We start from the raw sequence: 16,959 nt of genomic DNA, 5'->3' as shown, positions 1-16,959 counted from the left end.
ACCATGATTGCTAAAGAACTGTATAATACATAAATAAATATCTAGCTATGAGGAATTCTAGCCTCATTGCCTGGAAAATAGATGGGGACATCCACAGAGGGACGTGGTAGGTGGCAGAGTTAGGGAGAACTATGCTGGCTTGTACAGCCCTGTGTCCTGAAAGATTAGAGCAATATAGATTCTAGAATGCTAATGTATTTAGGTTAAACTGGGTCTGGCAACAGTATGGTTAACGTGCGTGTGGTGTGCAGTGTGAGCTCAGCAGTTACTGGGCCAACTGTCTCGGTATTTCTGGGAATCCTGCCTATTCACAGTGCAGGGATTGTTCAATTGCTGCAAAATGTACAAAATGAATTTTACAAAAATGAATTGTAAGGAAGGCCCCATTACAACGATTTTACAGCAAAGATGTCAACATCAATTTTTCTTTCATGCATAGCTAATGATTAAAACAGCATATTCCATTTGCCTAAGACAATTTATTTCATATTGGCACATCAAAATATTGAAATACAAAGTTATCTTTACTCTACCCTTTTTATTCATTGCTGCTGAACCCATACCATTGTTCAAACCAGGAAAAATAAAACAAACTTGGCATGAAATACTTAAAACAAAGGCTCATCAATATTCTCCAATTTGTCAACATCTCAATTACAGCACGGGAAAAAATGTAAATTTCATGTGCTCTAAACACTGAGGGGTCTATTCTCTTGCCAATTCACATGCGTAACTCCCATCAGCGTTAATGGGAGCTACACAAACCCATCAATAATAATAATACTTTGTACATATATTGTGCCTTTCATCTAAGGCTCTGAGTGCTCTAGGAACAAGGGGCTGCTTCCTAGTCGTTACTCTGGCAAAATACACAGTGAAATACAAAGCAGCTTTTGACTCAGCAGGTACAGAATTAGGGATCCCTAGACTTATTATCAAGCCCCATTTTACTGATGGGAAGCCAGACACAAAGAGGGTCAGTTCCTTCCCCAGAGCCCCAAGTCTGCACCCTAATTCTATCCTTGAAAAACCAGATTTCCTTCCTCATTCTAATGTGACTAACTAGACAAACTCCCTTCCTTTGGCTGCTTTTAGCAAGAGAAATCAGTGAATGAAAAGTCTGGTTCATATTTAGATAGCTTACTGTTAGACATGTGCTCTTTGAAAGATAGTAAAGTCAGGTTTCACATTTTACCAAGTTTATTTCTTATGATATTTTTAAAATGTGATATACATTTTTTTCTCTTCCTTTTGGTTCACTGCTGAAACACTGTGGAGGAAAAGATGAACTTTCACCTGTGTAACTGTAGCTCTTTCACTATCAGGTCATAAAATGAGGTATTTTTAGGTTCCAAAGTAAAGTTTGTATGAATCATTATAGTAAACATAATCACAAAAATTATAAAGCAACATAAATACATGTATTGTTTTATAGCATATGGCTATTAAAGTTTAATTTAAAATGTGTATGAAAACATTGTATTTAGTACAATTCATCCCTATTTTTTGTGTTTATCATAATTTGTTTTGAAACTGAATCATTTTACAGTTTTCCATATGCCTGTTTTGCTAATAAATTCTGAATAAGAAAACTCTTTGCTAAACTACAAACTTGATTTCCAGTGAAACATTATAATATATTTAATACTAAGGACATAAATTTCTCTCCCACGTTTTCCATTATACATCAACCCCAAGATTTAACCTAGGATAAGCATATGCGATTTCAGTCAATATCTCTGTTGACTTTGCCCTGAAGCAGATAATTAATCTTTCCCGCTGAAACTACTCTGGACAATTCGGTGGGACAAAATATCAAACTACCTCGAAACCCTGTTTAAAAGACTAATATAGGCATGAGTATGACAAAATACACTCAAGTCTGGCCTTCACATTTTAAAGTGTGCTGTAAAAAGCCAGAATGCCCTTATATATGTGTTTTAATCACTGATGTGGCAAGCCAGGTAGGAAATTTTCTATGCCAAAGCAGTCTTCATTTTATAGAAATCATACCTTTTTTTTTCTTTCAAACATTGATACAGTAAAATGACTGACTTCCTAGCACTCATACCCATAAGCTACCATGTACATTATTTAATCCCACAGAGATATGATTAAAGGAACAGAATCCTACAGGGATCAAATCCTTCAACATTGGGTAAGTGGGTGCATCTCCCCACAGCACAGAAGTTTGTGTGATTGTCTTTACCTATATATCAGTCTCGGAATTCTTCTCTTTCCTAAAAAAACAAAACTAACTAACCAAAATGATAAAACTTTATGCTTTGTTCGTTATTACAAGTAATCCCTGCTCCAAACCTGGGGTTCGTCTCTCTCCCACCTCCTCTTCTCTCTGGCCCTTTCTTGCTATCTCCCTTGCCATAACTCAACTAACCCAACAGAACCAGTCAGTTTTAAATTTCAGTTGGGACCTTGGTGACCTGTTAATGAATCTACAGAGAGGAGAAAAACTCACAGTGTTGAGTTATGCCTGGTGTTGCTAGCTGACTTGGAGTCAGAAATGCTTGAAGCGTTAACGTAATTGCAAGAATGTGAAAAATGAGGCGCTGGGCTCCTGAGCAAAGCAAAAGGTCAAAGTGAGCCTCACACACAAGAAGTCTCTGGAAGATAGCCTCATTAGACCATTAAGTCGGCTTCTCCTTTTCCCCTCTTTTATACAATGTTTAGAGTATTTTGTTTTTATTAATAGATACATTTCACCCTTTGTGTCGCCGCAATTTGGGGTGGTGGGAAGGATGGAGTCATAGAAAGCTTTCCAGATTTAACCATGCTGAGAAGTCCATCACTGTGACATGGAACCACAGTTAAGTCATTGCTTGCAGATCCATTGACCCTATGTACCAGTTACCCTGAAAGTGCCTTATAATTTACTTATCTTTTATACAGAAACTAACTGGTAGAATAAAACAGTATATAAAACAGTATATATTATATAGGTACAATTTGCAAGTTCTTCCACAATTTGCCATCTGATAGGATTCATCGCTGTGTTACTTTCGATTTGCTTAAACTCAGATTCTGATTTGGACCCATTCACAAGTGAATGGCATCCTAGAAAGGACATTTTTCTAGACTCTTCTAGAACCTCAGAAATCCAAAATTCCTAGTCAGAAGCTTGGAGGACGGAAGGCACCCCACTTACATCAACACCCTGTTTTAAATGGCATATATAACTACAGCTCAAGCTGTTAAACTGCCCTCTACTTGGAAGCCTGTCTAATACTTAAATATTGTGGCCATAAACACAGTCATAATAGAGATGAAATAGACCTAGGAGATCAGACACCATCTAATGTAACATATTAAAAAGTAAAATCTATACACTTCTCTGGCCCACATTCAATAATGCATCTTCCTTTAAATTATCATTTTAGCCATAGATGAGTCATTCTTACCAACATATAATTGCTTTCTGTGCAATAGGTGAGTTTTAAACAGTAACATTTATTCTAAATTGCACTAGGCTTCCTCAACATCTGCAGTTGATGTCCCCCTTGCCCTCTGATTATTCTAATTTTTAGGACTTGTGACAAAAGTCACCATGTCAGCTGAATGGAAATGGGGACAAATAATCCTCTAAGAATTCAAAATCTACCTTCCCAAGATAAGATTCCATGTAAAATTCCCACAATATTTCCGGAGCTAATAAGAACAGATTTTTAAATTGTATGTGCTTTAGAGGCATAATTGCTTGATTATAAAGAATGCTTATTGTTGATATTACAGGCAAGATATGCTATTTATAGCACAATTCAAGCTACTGCATCACAGCAGTAAAGTAGGTCTGTCATTCCACTTACACACACAGAAATAAAGTGTAGATAACCAAATTTGTAAAAGAATTGGCAGAACTAATCAATTGTTATTGTAATGCCTACGTAAAGATTCGACAGCTCACTTTGATTTCTCTTTTTAAGTAAAGTAAGTTAAGAAGAGGACATACTGTCTCTTTAAATAGCAGCTGATTCTACTCCTAACCTGCCACTCTCCTGTTTACATGGAGGCAGATGTACTGATATCATAAAATACTGACGTTATTTTAGTCATGCCTACTTTGCACGAGGAAAATGTTTGACCTTTTACCTTGCTCACTGCTGTTGTCTCCGCTCTGGGAAGCATGGCCCCCACTGGAGGGCCCTGGGGTGCCTGCTGAGTGGGTTGAGGTTGCATCATCGTGGTCTCGCCAAGAAGAAGGGTTCTGATGTCAGGATGCCAAGGAATGTTTCCACAGTTACCATTTCAGCCATAAATGAGGAACCAAGAGGAACGGCACAGAAAGAGACAAAGAAAAAGTATGCATATTAGTATTTGTGGCACTAGGCATATACACATGTCATGTTACAGTGTGCCATCTTTTTAGTAATAGGTATATAAAAGAAAAGATGCTCTAGAACTTGATGTGGTGATGGTTACACCAGTGTATATGTTGGTTAAAACTGATTTAAGTGTACACTTTAAATGGGTAAATTTTATTACGTACAAATGTAAACCTAAACAAAGTTAATTTCTAAAGTAAAAAAAAATTAATGAAATATGTAAAAGTTATTTTTACTCTCACTCTCTTAACTGGGTACATTCTTCCAAGAAATAGGTTCCAATGCTCTTGGACACTAAATACTTCAGAACATTAACATCTGCAAAATTCAATGACTCCATTAAAAAAATTACAGGCTCTACAATATATGGGACAGCCCTTGACATCTTTCAAATGCATTGCCCTAAAATAGCCTATAAAAACTTTCAAAATTATCAACTGATTGACTATATAATCAACAAAGGTAATGATATTAATCACTGCATCAATACCTAACAAATTATTGATTTTTGCTTTAATTTGTAGAAATAATTTTAAAAAAGAAACACACGTGAACTACTGGCCATCTAGTAAGCTAGAGAGGACTTTCACTTGAGCTTCATGGAAGCTTGAAATTCACTGAGCAGTGCTTCTTCCTAGAAGAACTACTTGTTTCAAAGGACATGCAAGGCAAACCAAGAGTTATAGCTCATGCTACTTGGCTGAGCATATTCATCTTCTGTTCCTCCTCCCCTTTCCTGATCATTCGCAATGCCCTGCTGTTGCTTAAAGGAAAACAGGAATTCTAATGTACAGGAAGGACTTTATCAGCACCACATGAAGGCAGGCAAGAGATGGAATTTCCTCTGGCAGAAACGGAGAGTAGGAACAGCATATGAAACAGTCCAGCCTTAAAGCCAGAGCTGTACACTTGTCACCTGTATATGACAACTTCAGTCAAGCCCACAGACCTACTGGCAAGTGAATGATTTGGGGGTCAGAGGAAGGGGCAAAATATTTCCTCAAAACCAATCAAAGCATACAAAGTATATACCAATCTAAGTATACACCGAAGTATACAAAATATACACCAAAGTATACACATTTTACAAAGTATACACCAATCAAAGTATACAAAGTATACACCAAAGTACACAAAGTATATCACTAAAAAACCAATCAAAGTATACACTGTTTCTTACTAGAATTGGTAAATAAGAATTCAGATAGAGCCACGTGGGTATAGGCAACAAATAAACCTCTTGACCAAGGGAAAGTAATCTTGCCATGTTGCCATTATATATAGTTCATCAAGAAAAGAAGTCAGTCTGTCATTTTTCTCAGCATCAACTCTACAGTGTACATACAGCAGGGATGACGTTACCAAAATAAAACAAGAAACCAACGTGAGAAAAAACAGGGAAATGTTCTTATTTGGAACTACAAAACTTATTTTTCCCTCTACAGATCTGCAGCAAACTGACTGTAAATTAATATTTGGCATTTCTGATAGATTATGAAATAACAATCCAGAGCTCTATGGATTAATAACATCTCTATAAAACAATGCTACTGGCACTGCTATCAGGTGAGCAATTGATTCAAAGTGAAAACCCTGAGCAGAAATTTTGTGACTATAAATATGGCACAGGTATGGATCTCTAAAATAAGGATATGTTTGAGAAAGTAGATTAGGGAATGAAATTGAGTAGAATAAAATAAAAGTCAAGGTTTTCTGCTGCCTGTATGAAGACAAAGTCATGCCTGTGAGCTCTCTTTTTTATCTAAGTTAGAAACCACTCCAACAGTTTCAAGCAAAAGGCAAACAGAATACAGGGGCTCCTCGAGCTTTGAAACCTCTTCGTGTCAGCTGTTAGCCGGGTGGTAATGAGATAAAGAGCTAGAAGAATTACATGGAAAAAAAAAAAAAAAAGAAGAAAGAAAGAAAGAAAAGAAAAAGAAACAATAGCATGGTGTGAGTTTAGTCCTGCAACAACACAGGCTAGAGCCTTCTTTTAGAAAATGAAATAGCTGCAACATATTCACCTAAGCTAAACTTTTCATTGTACACAGCAATGATGTTAATTTTATGCACTGCAGGCTTTTTATTAAGCCGGCTGCTATAAAGGCTCCTTACCCCTCATGAAAATTACAATAATTAACCACTAACACCTCAACTATGTTTTAAGGCAAATGTCATCCAATAGCTATTATATAATCGTTTAAATGAAGCCGGAGCAAGTCTTTCTGTTCAGGCGCTGCATTGATTTGAACGGATCACTCAGAAGGACTTCCTGTAACTGAAAACACTGTTTTGTCCCTATCAGCTAAACTGGTGCTGAGTTTTCAAGTTAGTCCTCATTCGTTTATAATTCCGTGTATTTCTTTCAATGGTATCCGAAGGAGACGTTTTCTAAAGTAAAGGGGTGAAAAATAAGCCACAGAAGCAAATATTACTTTTAAGAGCAGCTGGTTCTTCCAAATAAATTGGGTCTTTGGTTTTCTGCCCATTCCCAGAATATACTTAAGTTCACTCTTTCACCTACCATTCCATTATCTCTTCCCTCTTTTCTTCCTCACTCTTTAAAAATGCTCTCCTGAAAAGGTGTCATGTTTATTTCCCATAGAGTGTCTCAAGTATAAGTATTATGGTCTTGTTTGAGAGACTGAACACCAACTAAGGAGTATCACACGATAGTCATCTGATTTGAAAGAAGGAAGAACAGATAAATCCCTGTGGGGTTTCAAGGCTGAGGAGTTGCCCCAAGTTGTTTGTATTCAGCTACACGTGGTGGTGATGTGACCATATACAAATACAAATGTTGATAATCTGGTCAATAAAAAATTGTTCCTCCTTGGTCATAAAAAACTGTAACTGACATGGATGGACAAAACCTATTACTTTTAACACTTTTTTTCCTGAGATTAAAATATTTGTTTATATCACGACTCCTTTCTTCTATTCTTCCCCTTAGAGTTTACAAGTTTACATCCTTCGAGAAAAATCGCGTGGCTTTCTGCCAAATTATATGCAGAAGTTTAGTGAATCCTGAAACCAAAGTGGCATACAAAAGCATGTAAAAACACATGATGCAAGTAGAAAAATAAAGAGAAACGCTCGCTGGGTGCACGTGTATGACTGAGCATTCAGGTATATGCATTCCACAATATATGTCCTGTTCTCCAGCCAAAAAAAATCATGAAGACACCCGAGGGCAAGGAGTGAACATGTTTCTATTCCCAGTGGCTTTAGTAATTGGGAGTCAAATATGGTACTCTTCTTGCTCTTACGTAATTGTGTTACAGAGCAGTGTTACCAGGAGAAAAGCAGTGAATACTGAGTGAGGCACAATAGAAGGAGATGGAAAATAGATACAAGAAGCTAGGTCTCTAGGGGCAGTATTTTCTATTTGCTGGGCTACAGACTCACAGCTGATAATGCAAGTTGTAATTAATATAAAAGCAGGAGACAATATGGGCAGAGCTTGTAGTAGTGGGGCCACAGGAGAGCGCTCTGCTGCTGTACTCTGTTTCTCATTTACGCAGAGCTTTCCCTAGAAAACACAATTCTGCCAGTGTTTTCTCCCTTGAAAGTTAAAAAAAAAAAAAAATTGATTTAGCACCATCATTGAATTTTGCTAAATCTAGAAAAGAGCATAGAGAGGACAGGCATCTCTGGGCACAGGAAGCAAATCATACGTGTGCCTCTCTTGTTGAAGTTGCACATACACTGGAATTGTAACATTTTAAACCATTGTGGCATTTCCATGAGGGACCTACCTATAAGAGAATACTTAATTAGTCTTGGTGAATTGGTGTTATTTCCCTATTTAAATGATTCCACATGGCACATGGTTCTTCCATGGGGCCAGTGGGGTAAAATGTATAAAGGTTTGTAAATAAATACAAAACTGAATGGAGAAGTAAAATGTATGAGACTTCAAGGAGAAAAGCAAAGGCCATGCCACATACAAGTTCTATCTAAAATAATCTGAAACTCATTTTAGATCCCAAATGAATGAAAAGGCAATGCAATGGACATGGTACAGGAAAGAAAACATTAGATTGGAATTAAGACTCTGGCATGCCACCTCTCACCAGTGAGGTGAACTTAAGCAAGTGATGTACCTCATTTCTGTGCGGCTCATTTCCTTTATCTCTTTAAAATTAATAAGTTAGACCAGATAACCTCTAGAACCTACAAAACTATATAACATCAAGAGAGAAATTACATGTAAACTTGGAAAATACAATAAAGTAACTCAGGGTATGTGCTCATAGGTAGAGAGTAATAGTAAACATACATGAAGATATTTTAATCAGTAAATGAAGCATGTACAACTAATTTGACTTGATATATTTAAACAACAAAGGGAAGATATACTTGTATCAACATACATAATTAAATTACTTATTTCCTATAACTTTATAATGTTTTAACCCCTAATTAACATGATGCAAAAATTATTTTTAAAAATAAGACAAGGACTCCTATCTTGGGGTACTGAAGTCTACAAAAGTTAAAAATGTTAATTGTATGGTTTGAACAAATGTTGGAATTTCAACTACGGTACTGTAAAGCTGACATAAGAAGTCAGGAGACCTATGTGTGCTTTCAGAACCTGGACTCACTCTTTAAAAATGTAAATAAAGCTGGGGTCCTTCCCTCACCTCCCCACTTCTACCTCTCTATTAAGCTTTGGGATTAATATGTAAGCAACTCTCACAGAAGTGGCAAGTACCCTTTGCAAATGATTTCTCCAGTTAATGGAGCAACTTTTAGAGAAGACAGAAATGTCTTGTATTGTTGGCGTAATGCCATATTATAAAATGCCTCTTACAACTTTGAATTGTGTTGGGATATTCCATAGAACATTTAGTATTAAAAAAAGAAAATGAATTAATGCCAATTTAAAAAAAATCTGCTAGTGAATGTCTATGTGGTTGTCAAGTACAACCTTTGTTTAATTTCATCTCATCACAGTCACACTGAAAACATACTCCAATGGCACAATCTAAATGATTTAAATAGTATAATTATTCTTAATGGGAAATTAAGAAAGCTATCAACCACCAGAAACCACGCAGCAGCAACACGACAGCAAACCCGTGCCCCCAGCCATGTTTCTTTGAGTTGGTGGACAGAGCTCTGAATAGAACTTTATCGGAATAGGCCCCAGAGGCTTTGAATAGCATACCATCAGCTCTCACCTTACACTAACACATAAGAAACTAGCAAATAAAATAAAGCATTCATATTATTACTATTAGTATCAAATTTCATTATTTCCCCCTTGATATTCTATAGAACAAACACTTGAACCTATCCCACCCCTCGCTGTCACTTCCCTCTAATTTTTCAGGTAGTAATTGAATTTATCTAGAGTCACTCGCCCATATTCTGTCAGAAATAAGATTCTGGAGACTCTCCTCTCTGACCTAATCCATTTGAAAAAACAAACAAACAAACAAACAAACAAACAAACAGTGTGAACATAAACTTGATATATTCAGAGATGCAAAAGAAAACACCAGAATATCTTCATTTAAATTATAGTTTTCAACATATAAATTAAAATAATTTTTCTTTACTTAGTGATGTTAGTAGAGCCAGGCAATTTTAAGGTATCTGCTATTAACTGTTAACAGACATAATTGTCTTTTCTTCCCTCTACTTAATTCTTTCAAAGAAAATAAAAATGTAGCTCTTTAGGACCATTAACTAGGAATAACAATATAATTATATAACTGTATGCACTTCAAGCAAATAGAGCTTAGCTCAGAGAATATACTTCAAGCAAGCAGATTTCATTTGTCTGAACTTGATCTAAAGATATGTAATATCTTTACATGTCAATGTGAGGATATATTTTCTTTGTCTGTACTAGGTCTAAATACTTGATCTAAAATTGTGTAAAATAGATAATTTGAGTATCACCTGTTATTCAGAAACTCCACAGACTAGAAAAAGCTGGTCATTTCACAGCAGTTTTCAAGTTGAAACTTCTTTAAAAATTGTTTTCTAGACATATTTATTTTAAATATGATAAATTTGAATGTCTAGGAAACTAACATGAATGCAGCTGGAAAACAGAGCTCTATTTCTTTTGACTATTATATATTTTTTCTCCCCAACATTCCAAAAAATATTGTAGTAACTCTTTCCTACCTATAAATATTATTATTATGTAATAGTAAAAAACAAAATACATTATAATATTAAAAACATAAGCATGCCTTATGAATTTACTAAATACAACAAAATTGTAATCAATATTGCATTTATTATTTTCTATTTAATTCCAAAGTTCCTCTTATCACTACACCCTACACCCATCATATGTAAGTGTTAATAATAAATGAACAAATTCAGTAACCTCATTGAATGTAAGGAATGGACAGCAAGAATATTATGGTTGTCTTCTTTTAATGCATCTATGTTATATCAAATTATTTATATAACTTTATGAAATGTGAAATTGACATGATTTACTAATAACATATAAAACTTATTCTTAAGTCTGCCAGTATAGTTGCTTTGAAGATATTTATATTCATTACTTTATTTACATTTTCAAATTCCTTTAAATACTACTGAAACTACATTGGTACCTAATAGTTTGCTTCTGATGCATTTCTCTCTGCTTTTCTCTCTCTCCTTGCACGTTCCTTCCTTAAACACGCACACACACGCGTACGCACACACACACAATGAAGCTGGATACCACTTAATAAAAGTAGAGGTGTATGTGTTTTGGGGGTGTCAAACAGCTGTCACAAACTGTCACCTCCACAAGAGAAACCTTGGCACACAACAAATTAAACTACACTTCTTTTTTAGCTGTCATTATTCATAGCCAATAAGTTGAAATGCTCTCAGCATTTCATGTGCAAATAAAACCATGAGGAAGCTCAGTAGATCAGAATAGTGGGCCAACAGATAAAACAAGAAAACAACGCGCTGTCTGGGCCTTTCTGAGGTAGCTCATCATCACCCCTGCACCAGTGTTCACCAAATGAGATCCAGCCTGGGGCAATGTATCAAATATGCATATCAAAGCAAATGAAAAATAAACCTGAAGATTCAAATTGGGCACATTTACATGCTGAAAATGTCCCACTCGCACCACTTCTCAGGTAGTGGTTCTCTGTTATTTGTACTTTGTGTTTGGCTAGGGGTTGAAGGAAGGCAACTTTGGAGAAGAGGCTGAAAAGCATAAGAGGATTTGCTTTAAAAGGGGAAGGCTGGACACGGATACAATCAATACACCTATGGTACAAAAGTCTCAAAAATGGTGAAAATTCTCCGAGGTTTTCTCTCATGTCCCTGCATAAAACACAAGTCTGTGGTAAATCTCTCCATTTTCCACTTGGTGTGCTGGTGGAACACATTATTGCTTCCTTTCAAAACAAATAGCAGGGGGCTAAAGTAAAAATGTTATAGTTCAGATCTCTAGGAAATAAAAGGCTTTAAATTATGACACCCAATGAGGTGGCAAGCCCTCGTGGGTTCAAAATAAATCAGTTGTCATATTTACTTGACTGGGGGCCTGAAAGGAGAGCAACAAATGTTACAGTTGACTCTTTTATCCAAAGATGATGATTGATAAATTATTAAAGCACTATCCTCTTAGGTACAACTTCCTTCTTGAGTGGATATTTAAACATTACAATAGTCTCATAAATTGATATTGTCTATCAGCCAATACTTTAAACAGCCTATTTTATCTTATCTTTTCTATGTAAACATCAACATGGTCTAGCTCTACACATCCACTGGAAAAACAGTTGCCAAGAAACTGTTTTCGAAAACTAAGTAGTCGGTACTCCTAGAAATATCATGAGAAAAGCTTTTGGCTCCAAGAACTGTGAACCTCTCATTTTACAAACTATGTAAATAGACCCCCCCCCCATTCTCCCAATAATGTGAATAAATAAAACTTTAGAAACAGAAAACAATGAAAATAAACACATAAAAAACAACAAAGAAAAATATTTCTTAGGTAGTGTCATGCCCCATGGACCACAACACACTGTAGCGCCACAGATCAGCAAATAAACTTTCCATAACCACTGCTGCGTCCTTTTGATTTCATTAGATTCACTCAATCTACAAAGGAGATCACCAAAGATGCCCTCACCATGATGGAAAAAGGTAAGGGTCAAGAGATAGGAATAGGAGCCTTCAACTCCATAGTATTTATTCTGTCACAGAACTGGATATCCCAGACTGAGGTTTGCTTTTCTAGACTTTTTCTAACTTTGGTTCTTAGGCTGACTTCCCATACAAGTGCAAAGGTTAATTATGAAAATCTATGACTGCATATTTTCAAAACTTTTGTTTGGAGCAGGGGAGAGAAGAACCTCATAGAAGGTATATACTAAGGCATCCCATTTCATTTCTCGTAACAGTCAGGAATTGGGATGGGAGGTAGGGACAAACTGCCTTCAAGCCTTAATGCCTGTTTAACTCACACGGAGTGTTAAATTAATATTTCGGCCACAAAGTTATTAAACTACAGCTTATACCATTTAGGCTGTGAGTTCAACTGAATGTAATCTATAGACACCCCGTCCCCCATTTCCAGGCTTGAGTTCCTATAAATACAACTGCTGTTCACACCCACTCTTTAACCTCGCCACTCTTGCCTTTCCTACCAGCTGCAATCTTTCTTCTCTTTGCTTCTTTTTCAAATTTTCAGTCTCACTACATATGCTTTTTTTTTCTTTTTTTTTTCTTTTTTTTTTTTTTTTTTTAGCATCAGACTCACTAGATTGGTTCCAAAATAGGATTAGAAACAGAGAGAATAGAAAGAAATCTCCTTTCCTGGCCTGACATACACAGTCATTTCTTACTATACTCTCCATCCTCATTCACCAACTGTTAAAGTGTTAAAATTCAACCACTAACCTATGTTTACTCAATCATAATTCCCTTCAGCTTTTTGCAATACATTGTTAATAATTGGTTCATCAAGGTTACTGTCTTTTAGTATGAAGATGCTTCAGGCATTTGGCAATAAGTCCATATTCTGACAGTAAGTTTCTATAGAGCAAAAAAGCCCTGAGAATTGTAATGTGTTCGTTGACCCCTTTTATTTCGAATGCAGTGCAAGATTGCCAATAATTCTCAGAATTGTCATCTCTGTGAGATACTAGGAAATTAGCACTCACTCCCCAATTCTCTTTCCTTCAGTCCTCTCTCTCCAGACCAGTCCAGCTAACCGTCTTGCTTCTTTCTATCCCTGCTGCACTGATTACACAAAATTAAGAAAGCAGAAGGCACAGTGGTGACTATATCAAACAGAATTTGCTAACACCCAAGTCACCAAATCCAGAAAACTTTACACATTAAGACCACAAATCACTCTATCAACTCTCTGGTTTTTTGGCTCTCCACATAAATAGGAGGGGGTCCAGGAAAGGAGAAATGAAAAGGAAGGGTATGGCAGAGATAGCAAGAAAGAGAAGACCCCAAAAGAGACCAAGTCATTTCAAAAGAAAACTCAATCAGTGGAGCTAGATGTTAAAACAACTTTACAATAATGCTTTGCCCAGTGGCCTTAAAAGATTGTCAAAGGCTAGCAGACTTACATGGTCAGCGAGATTTGTGGAGGAGCCTGAAAGTTCTTCATGATCTGACTTGGAGCTGCCGTCTCTTTCATCAATGACGAGGTCGATGGGCATTTTCCCCTTCAAACAGCTAATGTATCGGTGGCAGAAGTTATCGCACAGTTCGTGGACCTAGAACGAAGGTCATGGTGGAGGGTTCAGCTCATGTTGTTGTTGTTTTGTTTCATTTTTAGAAAGGAAAAATACCAGGTTGCAAGGTTACATTTGGAAAGAGCAACAGTGTGATGTCTTCCAAACTAACTCTAATTAAAGGGTGTAATAGTTGAAGGCAAGGAAACAATAGAGTAATTGTTGCAGCAGATATTATTCTCCAGAGACTTCTCTGAGCAACAAGTTACAATAGAGAGAGAAAGAAATAGGACTGGAAATAACTGGGTTCAGACTGGGAGTCCAGGGAATTAAATCTGATTTGATAATAACATCAAAACATTACCACATTGAAACTGGGGAGTGCATTAACGTTTGTGATTTTATAAGCTAGGGGTTCTGTATGTTTCCAGGGGAAAGTAATTGAGCTGCAGAGCAATGTAAAGACACCCAGTGAGGATGATTCACTCTGCCTGCACCTAATGCAAACCCAGGGCCGAGGGTGAGCTGAGCTAATAAAGATGCAAGCAGGCTGAGTGTCCAGTAACATAAATGGTTTGCTGCATTTCAAAATAATCCTGAATGCCTGAGGGGAATATCAGGGAGGAGGAGGCTATTTTAAAGGCAAGCCTGTCCTGATTCACCCACCCTCTGAGCCCCTGTGTTGAGAAGCGAGTTGAAGGATGGACATGGTTACATGCTCAAAATCTCCAGGTGCTCAATCCTTCATACTAGAGGTTTGTTAAAAACATCCCAACTCAACTAGAAGAGGGAAGTGGTTTAATCAACACCGGGAGTGTTATTTCCTGCTTACCTTTTCTAACTCCAAAAGATGAAACCTTAGGACTTGTATTGCTTGTATCATCTGAAAGCAAAGTTCAGGGAATGGAGTTAGAGCTGTGTGACTCCGAGGTCCTGTCTTGGGGTTGGGAGTGGGGTGACGATGGTGGTGAGAAAATTGGGCTGGGGAGAAGAAACGGGCAGGTGACCAGGAAAAACTTAAAGATCAAGAAATAGTCAGAAAAATCAAGTGATTACTGATCATCTCTGCCTCACTGGCCACGGGGTAGGAATCTGACTCAACCTGAGCATAAGCACTAATATCTTTCCCCCTGATGTTCACTGTGCTATTTGTAAGGACTGCTTTCCTCGGGCCAGGCCTTTTTTCTCCTTTTAGTCCTCTTTAAACATCCCCTCCCTCGACCTCAGGACAATTTAAAAAAAAAAAAAAAAAAAAAAAAAAAAGGTCGCTTCTCAGGACAGAAAAAGCTTTTTAGAACAGCATACCCAGCGAAATCCTTCCTCACTAAAGAAGGAAATACTCAAGATGAATGCTGAGGCAGGGCCTTTGAAAGCGGATTTAAGTACTTTTAATATTGAAATCGTGCAAATTAGCAAAAGAATCGCACCTAAAAGTGGCCTGCGCTGGCCTGCCCCTCACCGCCCCCCAGCCCCCACCCCCAGCCCGCCCTCAGCAGTGCCGGCGGTTACATCCTTCGGGTTAGCCGCCCGGGGCTCGGCCGCCTGCCCCGGCAAACAGAGGAAATAACTCACTTCTCGCAGTTTACTCCTGGGGCCGAGACCTGGGAAACATCCCCTGCTCGCGCTCTCGGCGCTTGGTCTCCCGTTCTGGCCTCCCTGGGCTTCGCTCCCCACCACGTTCATCCTGCTCCTCGCTCGCCAGCTCCCGTGCGGGGGCTGTAGGCTGCGCCCTTCCTCCCTCTCTCCCTAGAGCTCCAAAAGAGGGTTCTGTTCTAACTCCCCAGAGCTCCAGCAGAAAGTGGGTGCTTCTGGGCATGGGAGAGGGCAAAGGCTGGGGAAAAACAAGGAACAGAGAGCCTTACCAAATTGTCCAGCTCTGGATTTGAGGAAAAAAGGGGCTTTTCGGCGCGAACCTGTAAGAAACAGAGAAAGTCAGCTTGAACGGTCACCCCATTTAAAATAAGAAAACCGAAATGTGAGAATGGGGACGGTGAAGGGGCAATGGTGGAGAAGAGGAAAGGGGCTTTGGCAAAATACAAGGAAAAACTGGTGCCTTAAATTAGTGGGGTCGCTGAAGAAGAATCAGGGCATTCTGGTCCTGACCCCATTAAGGGGGAGCTGGTATCACTAAGCTGTAACCAGCAACTCAGGGTCGTTCTCAGGGCCCCAAGTATCCCCTTATCCAGCCGTCCAAGAGGCTGTGGCTCTCCACTGCTGCCAGGGACCGCTCGGAGAGGCGCCCAGCTTCCTTGCCTCCCGGGCACTACCGGGTCCCTCACAGCCCCTCTCCCCAATTCTTGTTCAAGTAGCTGGAGGCGGGGAAAAAGGCCAAGCCCCAGATTAGGAGCAGGTCAACTTTAATTCGAGGGTCGAGACCCCGTATTCCTGCTGGGGGGGAAAACAAACACCCATATTTATCTCCACTTCCAATTCGCCCCCAGGCTCAGGGATGGGGAGGAGGCATAGAGAGCGGACTGGGCCAGAGGAACAGATCGGGTGTCCCTGGCCTTTCCTCCTTTCAAGTAAAGCTCCGAGGAAAGGGGAGGGGTAGTGAGGGATTGCCCGACGATGAGTGGATCAAGAAGGCTGGACCTGCTTGGCGAAGACCGCGATGTCCTCGTTGAAGGAGTCGGAGGAGCAGACGTCTCCGCCGGCCACTCCAGGTTCTCGGGGAGTGCAGGTCGCCAGCTCGCACTTCTCAAAGACCAGAGCTAACAGAGGAAACAACGGGTGCCTAACGGGCAGCGCCACGCAGAGACACACACACAGAGACGGGGTGCAGAGGGGAAGGAGCAAGAACTGTAATCAACAAGTTTGGAGGGTGTGGAGTCCTTCTTTAATACAACAGGCACGCAACACACTTTACAACCCTTCCTCCATCAGCCGAGCCTAAGCCAGAAACAGAAAGGGAAAAGGGCCTGGCCCTCTCCCGCAGCTCAGAA

The 16,959-nt window shown here is 38.7% G+C and overlaps 1 protein-coding gene across 6 annotated transcripts in view; it reads right to left on the bottom strand.

The window, feature by feature from the left end:
- The window catches only part of LOC105492656 (Meis homeobox 2), a 212,607-nt gene that overhangs the window by 191,254 nt on the left and 4,394 nt on the right, over positions 1-16,959 (bottom strand). For 5 of the 6 annotated variants that reach the window (XM_011759909.2, XM_011759884.3, XM_011759914.2 and 2 more), the window contains exons 3-7: positions 16,610-16,751; positions 15,880-15,930; positions 14,850-14,900; positions 13,910-14,059; positions 4,105-4,219 (exon numbers count right to left, since the gene is read on the bottom strand). In XM_011759909.2, the coding sequence (XP_011758211.1) occupies positions 4,105-4,219; positions 13,910-14,059; positions 14,850-14,900; positions 15,880-15,930; positions 16,610-16,751 (509 nt within the window). The remainder of the gene's footprint in view (positions 1-4,104; positions 4,220-13,909; positions 14,060-14,849; positions 14,901-15,879; positions 15,931-16,609; positions 16,752-16,959) is intronic. The other variant, XM_011759936.2, reaches the window with a different exon arrangement.

Source organism: Macaca nemestrina, chromosome 7 (assembly GCF_043159975.1).
Source record: "Macaca nemestrina isolate mMacNem1 chromosome 7, mMacNem.hap1, whole genome shotgun sequence".
Classification (NCBI taxonomy): Eukaryota; Metazoa; Chordata; class Mammalia; order Primates; family Cercopithecidae; genus Macaca; species Macaca nemestrina.
Note: the sequence above shows the minus strand (reverse complement) of the source record. Positions and strands in the feature narration are given on the sequence as shown.